Source organism: Gorilla gorilla, chromosome 2 (assembly GCF_029281585.2).
Source record: "Gorilla gorilla gorilla isolate KB3781 chromosome 2, NHGRI_mGorGor1-v2.1_pri, whole genome shotgun sequence".
Lineage (NCBI taxonomy): Eukaryota > Metazoa > Chordata > Mammalia > Primates > Hominidae > Gorilla > Gorilla gorilla.
Window position 1 is genome coordinate 41,428,414 of NC_086017.1, and position 19,639 is coordinate 41,448,052.

At 35.8% G+C, this 19,639-nt stretch overlaps 1 protein-coding gene across 1 annotated transcript in view; it reads left to right on the plus strand.

The window, feature by feature from the left end:
* STT3B (STT3 oligosaccharyltransferase complex catalytic subunit B) overlaps positions 1-19,639 on the plus strand; it is a 104,828-nt gene that overhangs the window by 28,592 nt on the left and 56,597 nt on the right. Inside the window, exons 2-3 of the mRNA XM_031009368.3 lie at positions 15,019-15,127; positions 18,418-18,705. Of these exons, the coding sequence (XP_030865228.1) occupies positions 15,019-15,127; positions 18,418-18,705 (397 nt within the window). The remainder of the gene's footprint in view (positions 1-15,018; positions 15,128-18,417; positions 18,706-19,639) is intronic.

Genomic DNA, 19,639 nt, shown 5'->3' on the forward strand with positions numbered 1-19,639 from the left:
ACCATTTAAGTTACAATCCAATTACATTCTTTAAGTTATTTTAAAATATACGATTAGGTTATTATTGATCATAGTCACCCTATTGTGCTATCAAATAAGTCTTATTCATTCGTGCTGGAATTTTTGTGTGTGTGCCCATTTAACCATCCCCACCTCCCCACCAAACCCCCAACTACTCTTCCCAGCCACTGTTAACCATCTTTCTACTCCCTGTGTCCATGAGTTTGTTGTGAATTTATTTTTTTGATTGGGATCTGTTGCTGGATGATTACTGTGTTCTTTCGGAGGTGTATCATATTTTCTTTTTTATGTTTCCTGTGTTTTTACTTTGGTATCTGCACATCTGGTGTAATGGCATTTTTTGACATTGCTTTTGTTGGAGAGAATTTTTTCCTGAAGATATATGTATGGTGTTGGTTGGATATGGCACTTTGGTTTTGATTCTGTGTGTGTGTGGTAGTGTGTAGTCTCCGTATGATTTTCTTTTTTTCTGTAAACAGCATTAGTGTGTCTGTGATTTCCCCAGGGGCTTAAGATGTGGTTGTTAGTGGAGGCTGTGGTGAAGTTGTGATGGGGTCAGGGATACCAGGTGTAACAGTCTTTTGGACCCAGTGGTGGCAGCAGTGAACTGAGCATCCCCTCAGTGTTTTGGCCCGAGGGCAGCTTATGCCAATGACAGTGTTCGTGCATCCAGGCTGATTTTAGGCCTCCAGGTGGCCTGCTTAGGTGCTGGGATTGCAGTGGTGGGTCATGCAAGAGGGCAGCTTCTCGAGCCCCTGGGCAGCAGGTGTAGCATGGGTGATTGCAGTAGCAGCGGTGGACAACTCCCTGGAACCTAAGTGTCTGTGCTGGTATTGTGGTGGCTGCAATGAGTTGTGTGGGCTGGTCCCCAGACCTGCAGGTGATGCATGAGTATGGGTCCTAGCTCTGCTGGTAGTGGCAGGTTAAGTGGGCCTGACCTCAGACCCTGGGAGTAGTGTTCAGGTGTCACTGGTGGTGGACTTAGTGAGGTGATCTCCAGAGATCATCCACACCTTGGATTGTGTGTTTGGTTACTTGCTTTGGTGGGGGTATGGAGCTAGCTGGGTGGACCGGCTGGCAGTGGTAGGCAAGGGAGGGGTGATCCCCAGTTTGTGGGTGGAATGCTCAGGAGGGGCCAGCAGCAACTGCATTGCAACCCTGCTCTACTAGGGAAGGTGAGGTTGCTTTCCTTCAGAGTAGCTGTAGGCTGGCAACTTGGGGGCGGGGCATGGATTTCCTGCCTTGGCTCTGCAGCAGCCTGCAGCCCTGAAGTGGCTGTAAGCAATGGAATTTGTCCTTAGGGCAGGTAAAAATTCACAGTTGCCCTCTGCTGGGGTGGGCAGTATCGCTGCCTTGTAGTGGCCCTGGCAGCAGGGCAGGATGCAGTTTAGTGGGGCCTGTGTTCTCAAAATGGCACCATGTTGTAGCTGCTTAGGTTCGGGTGATTCGTGGGATCCAGCATGAGCTGTCTCTCTGGAGCAGTGCCTTCGCGTGGACTTCAGGCAGCTCCCTGTGTTAGTCTTGGGACCTGAGAGGGTCAAGGAGCTCTCCTGTGGCTAGGATTTTAGGAGTTCTAGTGGTGCCAGTGGGAATGTAGACCTCTGGGGGTCTCTCACCCTTTGTCTGCATTATAAGCCACTCCAGCCTCCTACCTGATCCCAGCTGAACAGGCTTGTTTCCCTCTTTTTCCTTGCTTTTGATGCTTCCCATCACTACTCTCTTGAATTTCATTGTTCTCTCTCAGGTGATCTTTTTTACTCGCTATTGTGGTTACTCTCCATAGATGAGACAAGTACCAGATACATCTAGTCAGCCATCTTCAGCATTGATTTTTATTGGTTTTGATTGCTTATCTAAACTAATAGAGCAAATTATTTTAGTATGCATGGTGAGTGCCTTTAACATTCAGTCATTTAACAAATATTTATTGTGTGATAACTATGTGCGAGACACAGTACTAAGCATTTGGGATATATACAAGGATCTTTGTTGTAATGGAGCTTATTTTTCAGATAGGCAAGCAAACAAGTAAATAAAAAGATCAAGATAATTTTAGTTAGTGATAAAGGCTATTAAAAAAGTAATATGCTAACTAGTGTTTGATGTGTTTGTAGACCATGGCTATGGGGCCACTACTGTAGATTGAGAAGTGAAAGAAGGCCTTTCTGAGATAATATTTGAACTAAAATCAGAATGACAAGGAATTAGGGCCCTGCAAAGATCTGGGTTAAGAGCATTCCTCTTAGCAGAAAAAAAGTTGATATGTTGAAGGAACAGATATAATGCCCCTGTGGCCAGGATAGAGTTAGAAAAGTGGTGTGAATAGTGTTAGGATAGAGCCAGAACAAGTGCTGAAATTGGTAATTGTGGAAATTAGACCGTTATTCAGACGTTTTTTTTGAGATGGAGTCTCGCTCTGTCACCCAGGCTGGAGTGTAGTGGGCGCGATCTTGGCTCACTGCAACCTCCGCCTCCCGGGTTCAAGCAATTCTTCTGCCTCAGCCTCCCGAGTAGCTGACTGCAGCAGGTGTTTTCCGTTTCTGTATACAATACTAAATGGTTCTGTGAGTGATTGTTGATGAAAGACTTCAGAGGCCAGAACATGAACTGGGACCCAAACAGCATTGAATATCAAGTATACGGGAGTATTCCCTGAATGAAAATTTAATTAAACCAGTTACACTATTTTAGTGCCCTCTATCTGAATAGTATATTTCTATATAAAAAAATAGTTTACCTTAGTTAAGTGGGAATGTTTAAACATTTCACATCATTTATAACCTCACACTGGCACTAAATCACTTTGCTCGGGCGACAGTTGTGTAAAAATGCTTTAAAATTGGGTCATATATAAAATAGCTCAGAGGAGCTTTAACACATATTTTATTAACTTTACTATATATACCAGGCACCATCCTTGGTGCTAGGAGCTGGAAGATTGATTCCTTCATATTTGCCCAGAGGCAAAATGATGTGAAATAGACCCCTGGCTTTGCTGCTTTGACTTGTCTAACCTTGAGTAAGAGCAGGTTACTTAACCTCTTTGTGCTTCCATCTTCTCATCTGTAAATAGGGAATGACAATAATATACATCTCAATAAGTTGTCATAAAGATCAAATTATTAATAACAAATAAAGGTATTTAAGGCATAATAACCACTCATAAAATGTTAACGATTTATTGATTTTGTTGTTTTCATTATTCTCTTAGGCTGGGGGTTTCTTTTCTCAAGGACCTTCCAATCCAGTGGAGGAGACAAATCTGTAAATCAATGCTATTTCGTATATTAGATTGGAAAAGGTAGAATGCAAGGTGCAAAGTTCATCAGGGTTATGTATAAAGGAAGGATTGCCAATAAAAAGTAAAATGTGATTTTTTAATTTCAGTGAAAGAAGAGAAACAATCATACTTTAAATTCTTGGGGGATTAGAAAGTACCTGATGACAAGAAAGAGGAAGAGATTCCTAACCAATTGTTAAACTTTAAATCCCATAAATAATTTATTCAAATCAGAATACCAATATATAATAATTATGGTGATAATAATGGAAGTTCTGTATCTCTTGGAAGATGTTGCAAATAATGGACAATAGAAACAATAGGCTTAATCTTTTAACATGCCTGCCTGTCTTCTTTCCTTCCTTGCATTCTCTCATTCTTTCTTTTTCATGAGAAATTGGTACTTTTCTTTCTCTCAGATTAGTTGTTGATCCATGTATATAACGTGTATTACAAAGATGAACTGGCCTTTTTAGACCAAATAGAAATTCCTGTTTCTTGTTTTTATATCTCATAGAGTTGTAAAAGCAGGAAGGAAAAATTATGTGAGAACAAATGCTTTTCCATTTCTTCATTCTTTTTGTTACACTTAGTATTCAAATGATAGCAGGCAGACATTATATTTCTCATTGGACAATCTCCCAAGTAGTTGTGTAACATTATGTGACAAACTTGGCTGTGATCAGAGGAGGGATTGAGATAAAATAAGCATTTGTTGGTTGAAAGAGGAAGGAGGTGTTGTACATTTTTTTGATAATGAAGTGTACACATACTTACTCATAACCTTGTAAGAACTAAACTTCGGAGAAGTAAAGATGACAAATTATAGCTTACTGAGAAGAGTTCAGTTATCTGAAGATTGACAGTGGTTGAATTGGTTAATATAAGAAGTATGAGAAAGGTGCCAAAAAGGAGAGAAATGTAAGCTAGAGATAGGGACTACTTGGCTTTGTTTCTTTGTGATAGTCACACTTATTGGAGGATTTGTTTGGTAAAACCAACAATTATGTATGACCCTTGTAAGGTGGTGAGTGAGGATGGTTGTTACTGGTCAAGCAGTACTTAATAAAGGTTTCTGGCCATGATTTTTAAGACATACCTATACCAAAGAATTGAAATCTGAAATGGTACAGTCAGACATATATTAGACTTCTCTGTCCTTTTATTTCCAAAGTAACTTTAGAAAGGGCATAAGCTTTAAGGTTCAAAGTTGCATCTTAACAGATCTTAAGAGAATTACACCAGTGGTTTTTGTTTTAGATATTTTAAACATATATAGATATAGATCTATAGATACGCATGCCATTGTTTTCAAATACTTGTTTAGCATTTGAATCCTTTCTTCAAATGAGTTTGTACAAAAGCCCCATATATAAATATAAATATACATTTAAATAGACAAATAGGTAAGGTTATATAAGATGGTACCATATGTCATTCAAAACTGTGTGTCCATTCTGGTACCCCACTCTTGTCTGGAATCCCTGAGATACTGGGAACAGTTTGAAATCTTTAAGGTTCACAGTGCCCAGAAGGTGATACAAATGATTTACCTGCATTAATTGCCCTGGTGCTGTTTGGAATCACCTTGTGATCATGCTTAAGAATGTGGGCACCAGAGTCAAAGCTACCTTGATCAAATCCCATCTTGACCACTTCATGGCTGTATGACTTTGGACAACTTATGTTACATATTGTGCCTTAGTCTAATCATCTGTGTAGTGTCCTGCCGCAAAGGAGTGTGTATGTGTGTGATGATTAAATGAAAAATAGGATCATAGTGTCTGACATGTTTTTTTAAAACAATAATTGTGCAGAAGTAGTGTACACAACATAAATTACCACTCCCCCTCTTGAACATCTTTTTCTTCCTTCAACACACCATTTCTCCACCTCAAGGCCTTTGCACTTGATAGTTTCTTTGCCTGGGACGGCTCTTTAACTCTTTGAATTGCTGGTTACCCCCATCCTTAAAGACTTCACAGATGTTTTAAGATAGGACCTCATTTATACCCTGCTTAAAGCAATCTCTACCCCTTCCTGCTTCCCTTCTTCCCATTTTACTCTTTTATTTATCTGAATCTTTTCTCCCCTACTCCCCCCAGCTCTTGTTTCAATCTGTAATTACCTGGTTTGTGTTTATTGTATTTAAGTTCCAAAAGAGCAGAATTTGCCTGTCTTTCCAGTGCTCTATTTCCAGTGCCTAACAGAAACCTGGTACACTATGGTTGCTCAAGGAGTTTTTTGAAAACATGATTATTACCTTGTAAAAATGAAAACAAATCAATGTCAGATATAGAATAACCACCTTTAGAGGCACATTTTTCTAATATCTTGTCATACAAGACTTGCTGGGAGTCTCTTAAAGCTGTGCTGTCAAACTGTCATTATGCTCTCTCTATCCATGGGAGACAGCCCTGAGCCCTCACTTGGAGTCTATGTGTGGTTATTTTGATAGATAAAAACTTTAGTTAACCTGTTTCTCAACTCAGAGCAAATTAGGACCCTGGCTTTGCCTGGCCTTAAGGGGGCACTGTGTTGAAATGTAATACTTGGTACAGTGCTCCACCTTGGTGCCTTTTGCTGCACCTCTTCACCCTCCTTTACTACTAATATTTGCTGTTCTTTTATCACCATCATTGATCAAAGCTTCTTTCCTCCCTTTTCTTATTTTCTTTCTGTTCCTGATTGATTCTTTTCTGTTTGTTGGATTTAATTTGCAAAGGTTAAACTAAACCAGATTTGTGTTGTCTTGTTAAAATTACATTTGTGAACTGAACATTTTTGGAATGTGGGACATGTTTGTTGCTCATTGTGGCCACAGCATTATGGCTAACAATATATTGTTCTTCCACTTAATTTATTCTTAGGCATTTCCAATTATTAATATTTCTTTCTGATACGGTGTCACTTTTAATGAGGACTGAAAATGTTAATTAGACATACGCCACCTCAAAATTTGCCACCTCAAAATTTGTTTTGAAGATATAAAAGCCTTAGGTTAATTTTAAGGCTGAGATATAATTTTTAATTTTTTATAATTATGGGTACATAATAGATTTATCTATTTATGGGTTATATGTGATGTTTTGATACAGGCATACAATGTGTAGAAGTCAAATCCAGGTAATTGGCATAGTCATCACCTCACGCATTTATCATTTCTTTGTTTTAGAAACATTTCAATTCCAATCTTTTAGTTATTTTAAAATATGTACTAAATTATTTGTTGTGCTATCAAATACTAGATCTTTTTTCTTAAATACTAGATCTTATTCATCCTAAGTATATTTTTGTATCCGTTACCCCTCCCCACATTTTGCCTCCCTCTCTACCACCCTTCCCAGCCTCTGGTAATCATCATTCTGCTCTCTATCTCCATGAGTTCAATTGTTTTAATTTTTAGCTCTCACATATGAGATATAACGTGTAAAATTCGTCCTTCCATGCCTGGCTTATTGTACTTAACATAATGACCTCTTCAGTTCCATCCATGTTGTTGTAAATGACTGAGTCTCATTCTTTTCTTTATGGCTAAATAGTACTTTATTGAATACAAGTACCACATTTTCTTTATTCATTCATCTGATGATAGACACTTAGGTTGCTTCCAAATCTTGGCTATTATGAATAATGCTGCAATAAACATGAGAGTGCAGGTGTCTCCTTGGTACACTGATTTTCTTTCTTTGGATATGTACCAAGCAGTAGGATTGCTGGATTATATGGTAGTTCTATTTGTTTTCTTGAGGAACCTCCATACTGTTCTTCGTAGTGGCTGTGCTAATTTACATTTCCACCAACAGTGTAGGACTGTTCCCCCTTCCCCACATCTTAACCAGCATTTGTTACTGCCTGTCTTTTGGATACAAACCATTTTAACTGAGGTGAGATGTTATCTGATTATAGTTTTGATTTGCATTTTTCTGATGACTAATGATGTTGAACATCTTTTCATATACCTGTTGGCCATTTATAAAGATATAATTTTTTTTAACCTAAGATTAAAAGTATATTGTGGTATTTTCCTTCAGGACATAATCATGAGATTTCTTTGTTGTTGTTTTGAGTGTAAATTAGGTGTTTCAATATAAGATGAAATAAATCTGAAACCAAATGTATCAAATGATTGGATCTCTGACAAGATCTATGGAAGGAAAATGCAAAGGCAGCTCCTTGTGACTTCCCCTTTTTATTTGTAAAAGCCCTGGTTTACAAATAGGTTGATATTCCTAGTGTTTGTTTATGTAAGGAAATAATGCAGTATTTACTGGATACACCTACCAGCTCATAAAGTTCTGTTTAAGCTGAGTTTTCTTTTCTTTGCTTTCTTTCTTTCTTTTTTTTTTTTTTAAAGACGGGATCTTGCTCTGTAACCCAGGCTGGAGAACAGTGGTGCGATTATAGCTCACTGCAGCCTCAAACTCTTGGGCTCAAGTGATCCTCCTGCCTTAGCCTCCTGAGTTGTTGGACTACAGGCATGTGCCACCGTGCCTGGCTAATTAAAAAAATTTTTTTTCTTTCCCCAAGCTGTTCTCGAACTCCTGGGCTCAAGCAATCCTCCTGCCTCAGCCTCCCAAGCTGAATTTACAGACCTAAGCCACTACATCGGCCATATGCTTTAATGTTTTTGAATACCGTATTGTACTAACTGTGCTAGAACCCAAAAAACATAACCATTTTTTTCCATAAATTGAATTCCAAAATTTAATATCTTCTTGCTACCTTAGGAGACAGTCTCTTTTTCCCTAAATGCCCCTTGCAGAAAAAGTTCATTAGCTCTAAAAATCAGGTTAAGAGAAGTTGGAGGAGGCATGTTTTTGTTTTTGTTGTTAACTTTTATGAAAATTTCAAATAAACCAAAAATAAAAGACCATAATGAATTAAACTACCACCTATATTTAATACTTAGCAATTTTTTGTCACACTTGCTTCAAAACAGATTCTTTTATTATAGTTAAAATACTAAAACTTGCATTGACAGTATTAAAAGAAGGAGGATATGTGTGAGATTGGACATCATTTTTTACTCCTTGATTTCTCTTTTATTTTTATTTTGGTGACTGCTAATTTTTAAAACATTATTTCTAAGCCAGTTCACCTAGCTTTATTGGGGGAAAACTATAATTGTGTGTGAGAGTATGTGTGAGTGTGTGAAATTTTCCATAATAGAGTTTGCATATATATGTATTATATTACTCATATGTGTCATTATGTATGTAAATCATATAAATTTTATAAGTATATATTTATAAATATATGTATAGATAATAAGCTATATCTATGTATATATACCCTTCATTATGGAAAATTTCAAACATACAGCAAAATAGAGCTAATACTGTAATGAACCTCCATGAATACATCACTCAGCTTCAACAGTTTTCAGTTTATGATTCATCTATAACACTCTCCTTTCAGCTATTTAAATATTTTAAAAAATATGTAAGTAGGGCATGCCAAAATTGAAGACTACCTTTGTACACACAGGTGTTTGAGTTTAATGAAGAAGGGAATAGAAGACAAAAATTAAAGTAAGTGTTGATACTAGTATGCTAAAAAGGAGTAATTAGCTAAGCAAGCATTAATTGAACCTCATGAGTGAACTGCCAGGAACTATGAGATAACTCCAAGATACAAAAATTACTAAGAAAAGGTAGTTCATTGTGAGGTGAACTTCAGTAGAGGTTCCAACATGTTTTAAGAGCAGAAATTAAGGTAGACTGGGAGGAGGAGGATGAAACATTAGAGAAGACTTCTTATAATATGATTAGGAACTTCAGGTCTGAGATGATCGTATGAAGAAGTGAGAATAAAGTACTTGGCTATGGCACGTTTCTATGTAGACAGAGCCAAGGGCTGAGGAAAAGACCATGTTGAAACATCTCAAAAAGCAGGTGTGATAAATACATTCAGTTTTTAGTTATTCTAAAAATGGAATGGAAAAGAGTAGTTATAGGATCAGTATGATCAATCCAAGTACCTTTTTTTAAAAAATGATAAAAACAGATTTTATTCAGGAACTAATGCAATAGGGAAGAGACACCTAAGTATGGAACTGGGCTCAGTTCTGAATACAACGAAAATGGAAGATTTGTAGTCAAGGAGCAGGGATAGGGTCAGTGGGTGGAAAACACGGAAGTAAGGAAAGGAGTAGGGGGATTCTGGCTAACCTAGCTTTACAGGGATTCTTGCTGAAGGCAGACCAGGGTGACCAGATACCCTGGGGGATCCTGGGGATAAGGAATTTGATCATATTGAGGTGATCAGAAATGGAGGGTAGGGATTCTTTCTGAACCGACTTAACAGGATTCTTGCTGTAACTGGGCAGTCCAGGCCCAACAGGAACAGACACTGAAGCCCAAGGTCAAAGCCTAGTTGAGAAGAGGGTTTAGAGAAACCTAATGTTTGGTCAAGAGGAGAGTATTTGTCAACTAGGAAGAAAAAAATTACATAGGTATTGCTATGTCTTCTGACATGAACAGGCAGCTCGAATCCTGTGTAGACTGCACTGTCCAGAGATAATCACACTATAGGTTTTATTAAGTGGATTTTAAGGGTAGTCTTAAGGGGGGAAAAGGGAGAAAAAGTGTTACTGGAAAGCCTCATGCGTTTTTTTTTTTTTTTTTTTTTAGAGGAGGAGGTGTAGAAAAGAGAAGCAAATAAGCCAGTTATGCCTTCAATACTTTGATGAAGCACTAAGTATCTAAGTATTTTCAGCATCACTAAGGGCTTTATTTTATTCTAGGAAAATGAATTATAGTGCCTACTGCATTCACAACCCTTGCACAATTCTCATGCCCATCATCTTCTACTCACAGCACATGCAAAGAAGCCAAAACAGCCATGTTTTATATCATATGACCCTGCTCTTTTGGCTACAGGTATTGGATTACAAGCATGGGATCTCATGGCAGCCAACACATAGATTGTCTGTTACCTGTGATGTGTGACTTTGTACGAAATGATTTGAGCCAATCATATTCTTACTCATATTTACATGAACAGAGGAAAAGAAAATCAGGCAGCTAAAGCTGGAGGAAACAGAGAAGTCCTTGAGATAGATTTGGAGCCATGTATTAGGCTCAGATGCCTTATATTTGCTTTGGATTGAATTGCTAATGTTCCAACTGAGGTATCCTGGGAATTTGCATGAATGAAAATAATCAGACTATGCTTTGTTTAGTAACAACTCAATCTGTAACGTAAGTTCATGATATGTTATAAATTTAGGTTAGGTGCTTCCTTTTTGAGATTATATATCTCATATATATTAATTATATATAATATTAAATATATATTAAAATACTAAATATATCGATATTAAATATATTGATATATAATTATTATATTAAACATATTGATATATAATATATAAATTAATATATTTTATATTAATATATAAGTATCAAAATATTAAATATATATTATATATCTCAAAAAGGAAGCACCTAATCTAAATTTATATATATTATATAATATATAGCTAATTATATGAGATATATAATATATAATTAATTATATATATATTATATTATATATATATGACGAGGAATGCAAGCAGTTATTATATGTAATTACTCAACCTTGAACCAGAATTTTCTCTTAGGCCCCAAACAAACTTCTGTATTATTTAATTGTAGAATTTAACAGTAAGGAAAACTTTGTTTAAAAAATTTACTCTTTGACACTTATCTCTATGAGTCAAAATTTTTGCAATTTTGTGAACCAAAACAAAATACAGAAGTAGATTCATGACATGGTTGGCATCATTGCAGCTATGATCTCTAACCTCAAGTTTAAGATTTTTGTGTTCATTGAAACAATGTAATTGTTCTTACTATTGACTAAGTGTTGTAAGTTTGAACTTACATTTATAGTTTTAAAAATATTCTTGGCCTGGTGCAATGGCTCACGCCGGTAATCCCAACACTTTGAGAGGCTGAAGTGAGAGGATTGCTTGAGCCCAAGAGTTGGAGACCAGTCTGGGCAACAAAGCAAGACCTCATCTCTACAAAGCATAAAACATTAGCTGAGTGTGATGGCACACACCTGTAATCCTAGCTACTTGGGAGGCTGTGGTCAGAGAATCACTTGAGACTTGGAGGCTGAAGCTGCAGCTGTGATCGCACCACTGCACTGCAGAAGCACAGGCAACCGAAACAAAATTCTCATATGTCCTTTGAGTTTGTGAAGTACCAGATGCTGTGCTTGGTGTTGGAGACACAGTGATGTCTTCTTAGGAGTATTTATCTATTTGAATAGATATTAAGGAAACAGATGTGAAATTTTATCTATGTCAAGATGGAAAAATGACAGAATCTCTTAGAAATGTGTTGAAGTTTGCAGGATGAGTTAACTGGGATAGGGAGGGAGACATCAGTGATACAGGCAGAGGGAATTAGCAGTCTTAACGATCCTGTAACAGGAAGGAATGAGGTGAGCCTGGAGGACTGAAAGATGGAAAGAAGAGAGGTAATACGGTGTGAGATGAGACTAGAGTTATGTATGAGGTAGACTGTGTGGTTTTGACCATTATGTTAAGAAGTGGAGGTTTTTCTGCTTTAATTTTAAAGTGATGAAGTCTTTGAATAATTCAGAGAGTTGCAATATGATCACATTTACATTTTGAAAAGAACTTCCTTCTTATGGCGGAGTGCACAGATTGGGGAACTAGAAGGTGGGCAGAATGGATGTAAAGAGACCAGTTAGAGGCTATTTCAGTAGTCTAGTTAAAAGATGATAGCTTGGATTACAGTGCTAGTAGCAGAATAAGAAAATAGTGTACAGATTTCAGAGATATTTAGGAAGTGACAACCTTGTTATGATTTTTGTATAGGATGTGAGAGAGAAGGAACTTTCAAAAATGACACCTAGATTTCTTCAACTTAGGTGGCGGTAAGAGAATACTGAAAGCAGATATAGTGCATATGTTTGTTTTGGGAGTGGATGGTAGGTGTCTGATCATGAGTTTAGTTGAATGTGGAGTCTGAGATGCCTTTGTGACATTCAAGAAAAACATACCACATGGGTAGTCACATAACAATGGTTTGGACATGAGAAGAAAGATCTAGTTAGGGAGATGATATTAGTGAATTGTGGGCATACTGGTAATAATTGAAGACTTGGGTGAATGACATCCTTTCGGCAGAGATTTTAGAGTGAATTAATGACAGTATCTTAGGTAGGGGAGGCTACCTATACAGAAAACAGAGAAGATTAGAGAGGTGGGGGTAAAAAAATCAAGAGACTGTTGTAGTCATTAAAGCCAAAGGAAGAATGATTTGATAAAGAGGGAGAGGCCAAGAATTATATAAAATGGAAAGTGAAAAAGTACTTGTCAGGAAAACTTTATGAGGTTGGACTCTCATGGTTCCTGGTTTTTAAAACGTGTTATTAATAGTCCGTTGAAGTCAGTTTTTTAAAATGAAAAATTAGGTTGAAAATTTAAAACCTTGGTATTCTTGCTAAAATACTAGGCCTCTTCCATTAAAATATTTTCAGAAGTTTCTGGGGGGGTGTTACTCTTTCTGGTGTATACTCAACTTTGTGTGGTGAATCTCTTAGTTTAACTGTTGTTTATGAGCTTATCTGGGTAGAGCTATTTTTAGTTTTTGCTTCTATTGCTAATCCAGGTGTTTGGGTCTTGTTTTCAGTGTTAATTTCTCGTCTTGGGGATTCTTTGTAAATTTAGACCCTTAATGCTTAGCATAATGTTTAATTTAGCTTTTTTTATTGGAGCCTTTTAAGCCTTTAGATAGAGAAGAACTTTGTCACTTCCATGGTGGTGGTTAGATTGTTTTCCATCTTTTACTAGACAGCCTTTCCATAATCCTGGCTTTGTAAATACAATCACTACTTTGTTTCTGGCATTTGAAGATATCCTTTTTTAAATTCTGATCTGGTAAATACTTCTTGGAGGAGGAAGGGAGCAGGGTAGCATTTCTAGCATTAGCTTAGCTTTCCATGTTGTTGGCACACAAAGTTATTACTTAAAATTCTGATTTTAAAATTCCCCTCAGAAATTTGGATATATTACTCCTTTGCCTTATTAGCAATCCAGTGGTTCCACTGAGAAGGTATTAATCTAATTTTGTCATTCCTTTGTACAAAACCTTTCTCTCTGAATTAATGATTTTAAGTTATACTTTAGTATTTTGAAATGTATTGGGATGTGTATGCTCTGTGGAAAAAAATTTTCTGTTTTATATCAGTGTAAGAACTAGACTACTTAAATTTTTTTGTACTTTTTATCTTGTTCTAATTTGCTCTTCATTTTTGTCCTTTACGCTATTTAGCCTATCTTTTATTTTATCTTGGCAATCATAATTTTGCCATTCAAAATCTTAAATGGATCCTTTATCATAAGTCTGTTTCATTACAGTAACTATGGACTTTAAGTGCTTCAGAGATGCTATATTGTTTACTTATAGCTACACTAGTACTATCATAGGTACTGTTGTTAATCCCTGTTTTACAAATGAAGAAACTAGAATGCAGAGAACATAAGTAACTTGCCCAACCAAGGTCACATAGCTGGTCAGTGTGGAACTAACATTCAAACCTATGCAGTATGATGCTAGAACCTGACGTCTCAACCTCTAGGTTATACTTCCTTTCAGGTCTGAAAGTTTAATATTAATAACTCTTTCAGAGTTAATATAACTCTGGGTTATATTAACCATCTGAATATATTCTCGCTTCTGTTTCTACAGTATTAATTTTTCTATTTGTTGATTTTGATATTTAGCTGTCATGGTGATTGCTTTTGTCAAATGTTTGATTTTTTTGGGGGGGATATGTTGCTTATTTTAGTATTGGAAAAGACTGTAAAAATGCTACAGAGCTTGCATCTAGTGATTGTTGGAGTTGAGATCATAACTTGCTGCTGGAAAGGATGTATCAAACTGATCTGGGGTATAAGGATTTCCTGTTCATCTTGTATCCAGCATCGTTCTGCTTCTTGACTCACTTGTCTATGTGTAGTGCTTCTACCTCAGGCAGACACCTCTGATGCCCACTTCCCTGCTTCAAAATAGTAGGGGGAAGGGGATTGACCTGAGTATACCTAATGGCATTACCCTGAGGATTGCTCCAGGCTTTTCCCCTGCCCATGACAGCTGCTTTATACTAAACATGGAATATCCCTGGAATTGCCCTCTATGGTTTGTGGTTTTCTTCTGCCTTTCATTTTGGGCCCTGGTTTCTTCAATTTCATTTTTTCTCATTTGTCTCTTTCAGAAATTATAATTTCTTTTTCTATAAGGCCATATTCTTGTTTTATAGTGCTGCTATGGTTTATTCTCTTTATATTTTTAGTGCTATTATAGTTTAAAGCCAATGTTTTTAGGGTTGCAGGATTTTGGGCAATTCTGGTAAATGTACCCTTTCTTCCATTTTGATGTTATCTTCTGTCAGCAGTTCTTAATCTTTTGAGATTTATGAACTTCTTTATAGCCCTCTATCACCTGGACCCCAAGCAATGGCTAAATGTTATTTTGAACATTACTAGTTTTGTAGGTGTGGGTTTGAAGTTGGGGGCGTTTTTATTTATATAGAGGTATAAGCATGTTCTTTTGATATCTTCAGATTATGTTATACAAGTTTGATGAAAAAGCTCTGAAAGATACATTTATGTAGCCACAGAGTTTAATATAAAGAAGGAGCTATTTCTATTAAGCAGTTTTATAACATTTCTTTTTTTCTCTTTTCTCTAGGTTTAACTATAGATCAACACATCATCTTGCATCTCATGGGTTCTATGAATTTTTAAATTGGTTTGATGAAAGAGCATGGTATCCACTAGGAAGAATAGTAGGTGGTACTGTAAGTATATTAGCAGTTCTTTATGTTAATTATAACGTTTATTGTTACTTGAGTAAATCATTAATTGCCAAGGTGGTAGGGATTCTTGAAAGCTTTGTATAGTTAACAGATTTTTCTGTGGCTTATTATCCAGTATTCAGTTTACTTAGGCTCTTTTCTTGATACCTCCTCCCCTTAATCCCCAACCTGTTTTTGGGTTGTCTAACACTAGCCACTCTTTTTGACAAGTGGTGGAGGCTGGGTGGGGATCTGCTGTCACAGTGTATCTGAATGAAGTTCAGTTTATTTGTGTATTTGCTCTTATAGCAATTTGGTTGAAAAAGCAATTTGGAAGGAGATAGAAACGTAGAATAATCATGATAATTATATATCTAGAATAATCAGATAATTAGGATTTTTCAGGCCCTGAATGTGGAGACATTCCAAATTATTCCAGGTAATTGACTAAAGATTATAGTTCATGCAGACTTCTGATATCCAGAAAGATGACACAAAGGCAAATATTTTTAGGATTTGGGACATAAGGAGAAATGAAGGTGAAAGACAAAGCAACATTGTCTTGTATCGGAGAAATATATGTTTGATTTTTTTAAATCAATTTTGCCAGGCTTATTCATTTTATTAGGGTTTTTCTTAACCCAAAGAAACTTCTGACTCTGTTGATTACTTCTAGTATATGTTTGTTTTGCATTTTTAAAATTTTAATTTATTTTCTTCTTCTTTTGTGAGTTTATTTTCATGTTCTTTTTCTGACTTCTTGAGATGGTTTACTCAGTAATTTTCAACTTTTCTTCATTGTTAAGAGATGCATTTTAAGCCTAGAAACTACACACTAGCCACTGTACTAGCTGCATTTCATAAGTTCTGATGTGTAGTATTTTCATTATCATTTAAAACAAAATGTATCTTTATTTTCATTATAATTTCCCTGACTCATGGATTATTTAGAATTGTATTTAATTTCAAACATAAAGGGATTACCCAGTTATGTTTTTTGCTTTGTACTTCAAATATATTGTGGTTAGAGAACACCTTCTGTGTAATTTCAATCCTTTAAAATTTATTGAGACTTGACTTGTGGCTTAGGATATATCCAGATTTTTATAAATGTTCCCTTTGTGTTTAGAAAGAACATGTTCTCCATGATAGTAAGGTGTTGTGTTTCTAGTCTGGGGCATCTTCTTATCCTTGATGTAAATAGAGAGAAAGACATAAAGAGATGAAGGCACAATAGTCGTTATCATGTTCTGCATTGTGAATTGGAGAAGTATTAAATGGGTAGTACATATGGCAGATAGCTATTACCTGCAGTTCTTGTGGTGCTAATCTTATCATATACCTAAATTGTATTACATTTGATAACTATAGTTTTTCTTGTGCAGTTTATAACTTTATCTTAAATTAATCCTCAGTGGAAGCCTGTTTTCTCTAAGAGTCCTGATGTCCTGAGATTTGGGATCATCCCTGTAATAATCTTTCTTATTTGCCTTTGCTGGAGAATTTTAGGGGTTTCACTGGTTTTAGGACAGTTTTACTTAGTTTGAGGTTTCTTATACTTAAGGTTATTATAAATGTAGAACCCACATTCACACATTTGAATGAGTTCCATACTATCCTTTAGGACTTTGTTTCTGCTCTGAGCATTGGAAGGCTTGATGGATGAATAGAATTTGTCTAGTTTCATAAGCAGGTCCTGCCTTTTTGCTGGTAATTAGGTCTTCACTCTGATCCCTGTGTTGGGTGAAACCCCTTCATTTTCATTCCTTAAGGCCTGTATCAGGCCTGGTTATGTTTGGCTTTTTTCTTCTCTCCTGTGGGCTCCCATGACATCAGCACCTACTTTGAACTTCCTCTTCATTTTTGGCATCTGGAGAATACCCTATCTTGAGCTTGATTATGCTTTTTTTGTTGTTGGGGTTTTATTTGTTGGTTTATTTTTGGTTCTTTCATTTAGTACTTCTATGAATCTTGGCTGTTTTTGTGTGTGTCAGTTCAGTCTACCGTATTGTATGGATATATTGACTTATCTTGAAAAATATTTTAAATTCACTTTTTTTCCCTAATATTGCTGACAAAATTACACACTTGTACCTAGTATTGAATCTGAAGTAGAACAAAATTTTTATGTGTTGAGAATGTGGATGAATTATCATGCTTTTTTTTCTCCCCCTCCCCCTTTCTCCTTCCATGCATGCAGTAGGTATTGAGCATCCACTTTGTGCCAGTTATTTTTCTGGATGCTGGAGAAAAATTTCCTGCTGTTCTGGAGCTTATATTCTTGTGAGCATAGGCAGTTAATAAATAGAAAGTAAATAAGTAAAATAAATAGTACGTCAAATGATGATAATTGTTATGGAGAAAAAGCAAGAGAGTTAAAGATGGGAGTGTGGGGGAGAAAGGTTGCAGTTGCAAATTGTATAGCCAGGAAAGGAAATTTATAACCTTTGTAGTTTCTGTTATGGAGTAAAAAAAGAGTCTTTTAGGACTTACCTAAGGAAGCAGATGTAAATGCATGTTTTAGTCACTGAATAACAACTCAGGAAGAATGTCCTGTTCACTGTTCTTGAATCCTTTTAATATTTGATGTTCCTCTTTTAGAGTGAGGGTACGTATAACTGTTAACTGGCCTCTTCTAGTTTATTATTTCCCTTTTATCCCTAAGTACTTTATGTGGTATAAAAAAATTTAATTTTTCAGGAGTCCCAAAACATTATCTCTGGATTCACCAACTGACTGTTCCCTCTTTTCCTAGCTAGACTGTTCCCTCTTTTCCTTGCTTACTTTCCAAATCTAGGGCTTGAAAGGAGGGAACAATTTTTTATAAATATGACTTAAATAATTTTGTGTGTCATTTTTCTTTATCTTCCTTTTCTCATTTTCTTATGTACACACAAGTATGGGCAAAATTGGAGTATGTTAGAACTCCAAACTCAAGGATAAGCTAGACTAAGACCCTGTTTTGAGTAAAAAAAAAAAAAAAAAAGTTACTGGGATCAGTAAGAAAGTTACCTACAGTTAACATTGTTAAACATTTTGAATTTTAATCATTCTTGTTTCATATTCTCTCTGATCTTTTTATGTATTCCTCCAGATACGAGCTAGTTCTTTGTATGCAACACAAAAAGGTGTGGGTTTTTTTTTGTAGTTTGTAAAGAAGGCAAATTGTTTTGAGATGTTGCTTTCAAACTTATGTAAGGTAAACAAAATGTAATGATAAAGAAGAGTACATACATTAATATTTTTGTGTCTCATTTTATATGTAATTAAATTTTCCATTTTTTTCTTCCTAGGTTTACCCGGGGTTGATGATAACCGCTGGCCTTATTCATTGGATTTTAAATACATTGAACATAACAGTTCACATAAGAGACGTATGTGTGTTCCTTGCACCAACTTTTAGCGGCCTTACATCTATATCTACTTTCCTGCTTACAAGAGAACTTTGGAACCAAGGAGCAGGACTTTTAGCTGCTTGTTTTATTGCTATTGTACCAGGCTACATATCTCGGTCAGTAGCTGGATCCTTTGATAATGAAGGCATTGCTATTTTTGCACTTCAGTTCACATACTATTTATGGGTAAGTAACATTTAATGTTTTGCTGCCATTATTACTCGTGACCTTTCTCCTGAAACACTTTAGGTTGTACGCACATTTGTCTTTTACAAATTATGTAGTTGCATACAGAGATCTGTATTACTGTTCATAATCAATTTAATAATGGATAACATTTTAAAATATGTTAGGCATCTCTCAAGTTATGTGTAAATATCCTTTTTAAATAAGTCAGAACTCCAAAAGAAGAGCTATCATAAAACAATCTGTTGGTATTTTTGTTTCTTTGTTTTGGGGAGATAGGTAAGAAATAGTTACCCAGGAAAGTTGAAGCATGGTTTGATGGCTTAGAATTTTAAATTGTTTCTGAAACTAGCATTATTTATTTTGCTGCTGCCAGGCTGTTTAAACTTAATGATTTTTTCCCCTGTGTATGAAATATGATGCTACTTGGGTTCACTTTAGAGCTTGCATTTATTTATGTATTTATTATTTTAGCTTTAGCTTATAATTTTCCAGTGATAGAAATTACCAAAATTTGTGTGTGTCAATATGTTTTTGTATATTTTATTAAGTATATTTTTAGGTAGCTAGGTGAATGGCAGCATAAATTTTCTCTTTAATAATTATTTTATATTGTTCAAAACTACTTGGCTAATGAGTATTTTTGCTCTAGCATGGAATTCCAGAGGAGAATGTTGCAATGTGATCAGTATAGACAGTCTTAATCTTGAGTTTAAAAGAGAAGAAAGAAAAATATCCATACAAGTGAAGATGATACCAAGCAGTAGGATGTTGCCAGTGCTGCTGTACTTACCAAAAAGTGTTTTTAAAAACTCTTTGTTTATTGTGTGCAGCTGAGGGAAAAAAAAAAAAAAACCCTTAAAATCTAGAACATCTGTTGAATGCCTTTTAATAAACTATATAATATTTTAAATCATAAAAATAATACATGCGT